The sequence below is a fragment of the Barbus barbus genome (assembly GCF_936440315.1).
Source record: "Barbus barbus genome assembly, chromosome: 21".
NCBI lineage: Eukaryota > Metazoa > Chordata > Actinopteri > Cypriniformes > Cyprinidae > Barbus > Barbus barbus.
Genome location: NC_136749.1, coordinates 19,502,615 through 19,509,077, shown reverse-complemented (window position 1 = coordinate 19,509,077; position 6,463 = coordinate 19,502,615). Strand labels below are relative to the sequence as shown.

Below are 6,463 nucleotides of genomic sequence, written 5' to 3'. Positions count from 1 at the left end.
CCTTTTTTTGTCCAATGTTATACCATTACATTAATTTCATAGGTAATTCAGGAGGTAAAGTGCCCACAGGCTGCCCAGCCTGCCATATCTCTCTTTTTTTTTCCATATGTTTTTCATACCTAGCAGTGGTGCAAGATTAGTGTTCCAGATTACTATTCCTCTTCAGCCAAATCAAACAAACCTGACTTTGTTGTGACTTTTAAAGGATTTCTACCTCTGTTGCATCCAATAAATTATGTTTTATTTACTCAAAACTGTTTTAGAAACACCTTCTTTTTATCTCACAAGACTGGAAACATCCAAAAATCTGTAAAGAAAAGATGCATGAAAACGATCTCTGTAGACTTTAACCCTTACTGTTTGAGTAAACAGGTTGAAAACGCATGGTTTACGGGAAAAGTAGTCACATCTCTCTCTCTCTTTCTTCTGCCATAGCCAAACCAAACAAGTTTACCTTTTTTGATGACTTTTAGACTCTTGTTCTCTCATATGTGATTGTTAACCACATACTCTTTATCGCAAGAAAACCTCATGACTGCATTCACAGTTTAGTCAAACGGCTATATCTGCATGTTTGTTATGGACAGAGTACATCTAATAATCTGGTAAGATGTTTTTAGATTTCATTCTTCACATTTGCATATACAGTATTACAAAATAGAATGTAAATTGTGTGATTACTTTAATAACAATCATTGGTGGATGTCAACGCTTTGTAATAATGTTATAACGTGTATTTAGTATATTAACTGAATTATTCCAACAACACGATTGATATTTATCTTTTTCTGTTTTCTACTGAAACACTGATTCAGCCTGCTGTGGGCATGTGTGAATGTGTGCGAGTGTGAGCCGGCCATGTTTGGGGAGGTGTCTTCTCCACAGTACCCTCAACCATATCCAGCAAATCTCCAGAAACAATGGGACCTGGAGGTGCCGCAAGGCTACCAGATCCAGCTGACATTCAATCACCTAGACATTGAGTTCTCTCCAGACTGTTACTACGATTCTGTCACTGTTAGTGATGCTTCATCTTAGAACTTGTGTCATGTGGATGTCTTAATACACAATGCTCGAGTGCTGTGAACTCATTTGAGTTGCACAGTCCATACCTCGTACTTTGTTGTATATTGTGTTTTGTTGGGGAATAACAGCAAAAAAGTCATACTTCATGCACTACATATAAATTAGGTTTGAAATGTTATTGTGACTACAATCATTTGGCTTTGTAAGACATTTATTTAGCAAGGCCTATGTATTTTGTAATACATTAGCACATGTGATTTGTTTTGTTTTTTTACGTGCAGGTTGTGTCTGATAAGATGGTTCTGGGGAAGTTTTGTGGCCGGAATTTCACAGACAAGTTTCATCCAGGAGACAAGCCGATCTTGGCTCCTGGTAATCGTCTGCAGCTGGTTTTTGTAACAGATGACTCAAATCATGAGTCATACTTGGGATTCACTGCATTCTACCAGGCTGTTGGTGAGTCAGGTTTGAAGCATATTGCAAACAAAACAGTGTAGTAGTATGGTTACTTCTCCTAATATTCTATAAGGACGTAAAACAGCTCTTTTACACAGCAGTTCTAGAATTTGATTGGCTTTGAGTGGTGTTCCAAGAGTGTAGTGTATCACTCCACTTGCCTGTGTTTGTGCATCCCAGGCCTGTTTGTGTATTAAAAGTGGGGAATTTCCAGTGACTGTAGCTGTTTTTCCATCCATTTTTGGGATACAGAGGGGAAAAAACACTGACTAGAAATGCTAAGGCACGCAGTTATGATATTTTTTTTTTAATCCTATAAGAAGATATGCACAAAACTGAATAAACTGCATTCCCAAACATCGCACATCTGAGGTGCTACTAAATTATTATGTAGGAATGAAGAACCACAGTGGCTTTACCAGTTGCAGCAACTTCTACTTTCAGTGTATATATTTTGTGCCAATTTCACAGGAAGCGACCGTTTTCTTCTCTTGGACACGTAAAATGGAAAATGTGCTTTATTCACAATTGTTTGTTCAATGTTCTGAAGTTAAATTCAATAAGACAAATTCACAACTTTTGGATGGAAACTGATACTATCTACTCAATAAACTGTATACATCGATACACCATAGTTGGTGCAGACAAGTGACTGTCTTTATAAGCAAGTCATTGAATCATTCGCTCAACCGTTTTATTTAAAACATGATTCCACTATGGTGTGTTGCTCTGTGACTCGGAATCAGTTATTCATTGGCTTTGTTTGGAACTATTTTCATTGACGTAACAAAACTAGGCACACTAACTGGTCAAAAATATTGTATCTAAAATTGAAGTTGATAAATATTTATTTATTGTTTATTTAACTGTTGTATAAAAGCAATATGCTGAATATTGGAACAGCAGTACTGTTTATTGTGTCGTATGATGTTATTTAATTAAACATAATTAAATAATTAAGTGCTGTAGTAATATATATTTTAATGCTCTTTTACCTGTTCCCTTAGACATAGATGAGTGCTCCTCTTCCAGTATGGAAAATGGTCCACCATGTTCACAGATATGCCTCAACACCCTTGGCTCCTACCTGTGTGCCTGTTACCACGGTTACACGTTACGGCCTGACCAACGCACCTGCGTCTGTGAGTGTTTATTAATAAAAACCCAGGTGCTGTGATCTTTATATTTCCAACACACAGTTTATGTTGATTATAAATAAAAGCTAATTCAAAATATCAACAAAATGTTAGCAAAAACTATCATAGTATACTATCATAGGTTACATACAAGTGAAAAGAATGATAACCTGTAGTGGTGTGTGTTTCCTCCCTGTGTTAGTGGAGTGTGGAGGTGGGGTGCACAGTGAATTAGAGGGGACCATCTCGAGTCCTGGTTTCCCAGACATGTCCCCGCTTGATCTGGACTGCATCTACACCATCTCTGTGCAGCCAGGCTTTATGATTACTCTTAACTTCAGCCAGAACTTCCACATAGAGCAGGTCTACAGTCAAGGAGAGTCCTGCCTCTTCCACTGGCTGCAAGTATGCTTTGCTATAAATGTCTATCTACAGTGCCCTCCACTGCACCCTTGGTAAATATGAGCAAAAGTGGTTTTCTCCTATAATGCCTGATGAGGTTAGAGAACACCTGACAAGAGATCAGAGAACATTCCTTCATACAGAGTCACTCCATATACTTCGGATTCCCAGCTCCATGTTGGTTCTTCTTCTCTTCAGTTCACCCCACTCATTTTCTACAGGGTTCAGGTCAGGGAACTGTGACGGCCATGGCAGAAGCTTCATTTTGTGCTCAGTGACACATTTTTGTGTTGATTTTGATGTTTGTTTTGGATCGTTGTCCTAGTAGAAGATCCAGCCACGGCCCATTATAAGATTTCTTATAGGCAGTCAGGTTTACAATTTTTATCTGTAACCAAGGGTGTCAATTCTAGTGGAGGGCACTGTATCTTCAAATGTATTCATTTTTAGGTTTATTTCTGTGCTGCTTTTCATTCTTTCTCAGGTGTCTGTCCAAGGAAAAGAGCCCCAAAAGTACTGTGGAGGAAAAAGCCCTGGAGTCCTGAACACGGGCTCTCACTTTGTCCAGCTGGAGTATCACACCGATGGATATGGACAGAGCCAGGGGTGGAGCTTACGTTACACAACACAGAGTGAGAATATATATATATATATGTATATATATATATACTATATATATATAACATACAAAAATATATTTTTGTATATTTCTTTGAGGGGGGTGGTCAGTAGATACCTGAACAGTAATATTAAAAATCCTCTTTTTACAGGGGTACAGTGTCCACATCCAGGCAGCATCGGCAATGGAACAGTCACTCCGAAATTTGCCCAGTACTTGTACAGAGACTACGTTCATGTACGCTGTAATCCAGGATACAAGTTAATGATGGTGAGGTTTATAATAATGCTGATAGTAAAGCAAGAACCATAATGGGCCATTCACACAAAGTGTTTTTGTGGTTCAACAGGGCAGTGTGGGGATAAAATGGTCTAGAGATAAATTTTTTAAAAGTTGAACTTTAACTTGGACACCACATTTTTTGAACGCTGTTTCTTTTGCGAGATGCAATATGTGACTGCAATGGTTAAACATCAATCCAAAATCAATGCAAAAATGCATTTTGTGTGAATGGCCTAAGAATGCATTGGTGATTAAACACAGGGGTTCCTTTAGAGAATATGGTGGCGACTTAATGAAGCATTTTCCTTTGCCGTCTTTAAGGGAGAGAAAGAGATTTCAAGTTTTAAGTCCATATGTCAGAGTAATGGACAATGGCATTTGACATTGCCAGAGTGCAAGAGTGAGTAAATACATATATACACCTGATTTTGCATTTGGCTACATTGCATCCATTCATCATTTCATTTCTATGTATTGTCCACATTACAGTTATTGACTGTGGAGCTCCAAAGCTGCTGTTGAATGGAGACTTTGAGTTTGTCAGTGGAGAAAACAATGAATATCTTTCGGTCATAGAGTATAGCTGCAATGAGCCATACTACAGATTTAAGGATACTTCTAAAGGTCAAATACCATACAAAACTCACCTTTATTCTTTGTGATTGATGAATCATGATCTAATTCCTTGCTTTCTTTCTTTCATTTATGTAGTAACATACGAGTGTGCAGTAGACCGAAAATGGACAGAAGTCAACAACAATGATATTATTCCTTCTTGTTATCCTGGTAATAATTGTGGCTTGACAACAGACAGCTAAATAGATATTTTATATATTGTTATTTAACTTTATTTTACGTTACATATTTGTTCATATTTTTTTTCTTTTTTTTTCTTTTTTTACATTTTTTTAGTGTGTGGAAAGAACATAGATGTCCGTGTTGGTGGCAGAGTCTTTGGTGGGAAGCCAGCCAGACCAGGAGAGATTCCCTGGCAGCTTTTCCATAAGACACAAACCAGAGGTGGTGCATCTCTGATCAGTGATTACTGGGCTCTTACAGCTGCTCATGTGGTAGATGGACTTGAAAGCACCAACATGACTTGGCTTGGTGGAATAATTAAAACTCGGGATGAAAAACCAATCACTATGGAGGCAGAGAAGATTGTAATTCACCCAAATTATCAGAAAGTTCCTGTGGGTGGTCATCAAACAAACTATGATAATGACATTGCACTGATCAAAATGTCTGCCAGGGTGCCACTCGGTCCAAACATCAGGCCAGTGTGTCTGCCAAACAAAACACATGAACCTGTAATGGAGGGCAAAATGGGTACAATATCAGGCTTTGGAGGGTTTGAGGAGGGCTTAACAAGTGAAATTTTACGCTATGGGCATATTCGGGAATATTCTTCTGAACAGTGTGTTTTCGGGGATGTGCCTGTCACTAATAACATGTTCTGTGCTGGAGATGAGGTTAAACGTGTTGACAGTTGTCAAGGTGACAGTGGGGGCCCTCTATTCTTCCCCATGTTGGGCTATGGAACTGAAGACAAGCCATACGAGGTGAGGGGCATTGTGTCATGGGGTCCAGTAAAATGTGGCGATGTTTCTAAAGCTTACTACACTAAAGTGCAGAACTACCTGGGCTGGATTGAAGAAACAATGGCATATAATTAACATCCGGTGTGCAACATGAGAGGTTATTAATTCATTTCAAGTGGTAGGCATATCTGAGATTAGTTTCAATTATGTGCATAATTGTAAGAAAGATTTAGATTAAAATAAGCCTATTTTGCCTGTTTGTCTTGTCCAATTTGTATAAATGTTTCAAAATTAAGCAAAGAGGATTATCTCGAAATTTTATCTCCCTCTGAAGAGTTAAAAAATAAATGACCTGAGCAATCATCAATCATCATCAAAGCAAGTAATTCTTATATGCTATACATGTCAGATAAACTCTTATCCATATTGTGTGTAATTAATGTTTTCACACCACCACCTCCTGCAGCCCAATGAATGACGGTAATATACTAATGTAATGTAGTGTACAATATGCAAATGCTGTCCCCTGTTAGACAATAAAAAAAATAAATAAACCTCTCATTGGCCATTTCTATTTATATATATAACTCTGGGTGTGCATTCACTGTGTGTGTGCACTACTGTGTGTGTGCACTTGGATGGGTTAAATGCAGTGCACAAATTTCGAGTACACCCATCACTTCACTGTATATAGGCTATTAGTGTGTAAGGGTACACGTCTTTCGGTTCGGTACGCATACATATATTCAAATAAATGGCGTTTTGACAGTCTTTGATGTGGCATGACAGATCACTGTATAAACGCCTTGGAGAGTTGCTTCTGGGAAGGTTCAGAAACTTGCTGGTATAAACCGGAAACAAGCATTGACTCAAGCGGCCGCGATCAGCTCCGGTTCCCGTGTCTGGGCCGTGACGCGCCGCAGACTTGTGCAGAGCGGAGCGCGAGTGAACACGATCATTCCTTCCTCTGTACTACTAGTTTTAACCCGAATAAACATGAC

General features: G+C 38.6%; 1 protein-coding gene across 1 annotated transcript; it reads left to right on the top strand.

The window, feature by feature from the left end:
- Nucleotides 1–447: 447 nt before the first annotated feature.
- On the top strand, nt 448–6,021 carry LOC306887179 (complement C1r-A subcomponent-like). Its single transcript, XM_079444740.1, has 11 exons — nt 448–605; nt 816–1,017; nt 1,308–1,482; nt 2,490–2,624; nt 2,821–3,023; nt 3,505–3,652; nt 3,791–3,909; nt 4,243–4,321; nt 4,411–4,545; nt 4,633–4,707; nt 4,834–6,021. Exons 1-11 carry the CDS (start codon nt 571–573, stop codon nt 5,595–5,597), a joined length of 2,070 nt encoding a protein of 689 aa, XP_079300866.1. The 5' UTR covers nt 448–570; the 3' UTR covers nt 5,598–6,021.
- The last annotated feature ends 442 nt before the right edge of the window (nt 6,022–6,463 follow it).

What these genes read in the sequence shown, in the direction of transcription:
- LOC306887179 (XM_079444740.1), top strand. Translation starts at nt 571, where the DNA reads ATGTTTGTTATGGACAGAGTACATCTAATAATCTG. An exon ending in GCCTCTTCCACTGGCTGCAA is followed by an intron (nt 3,024 to 3,504) that starts GTATGCTTTGCT and finishes ATTCTTTCTCAG; the next exon opens with GTGTCTGTCCAAGGAAAAGA. An exon ending in GACATTGCCAGAGTGCAAGA is followed by an intron (nt 4,322 to 4,410) that starts GTGAGTAAATAC and finishes TCCACATTACAG; the next exon opens with TTATTGACTGTGGAGCTCCA.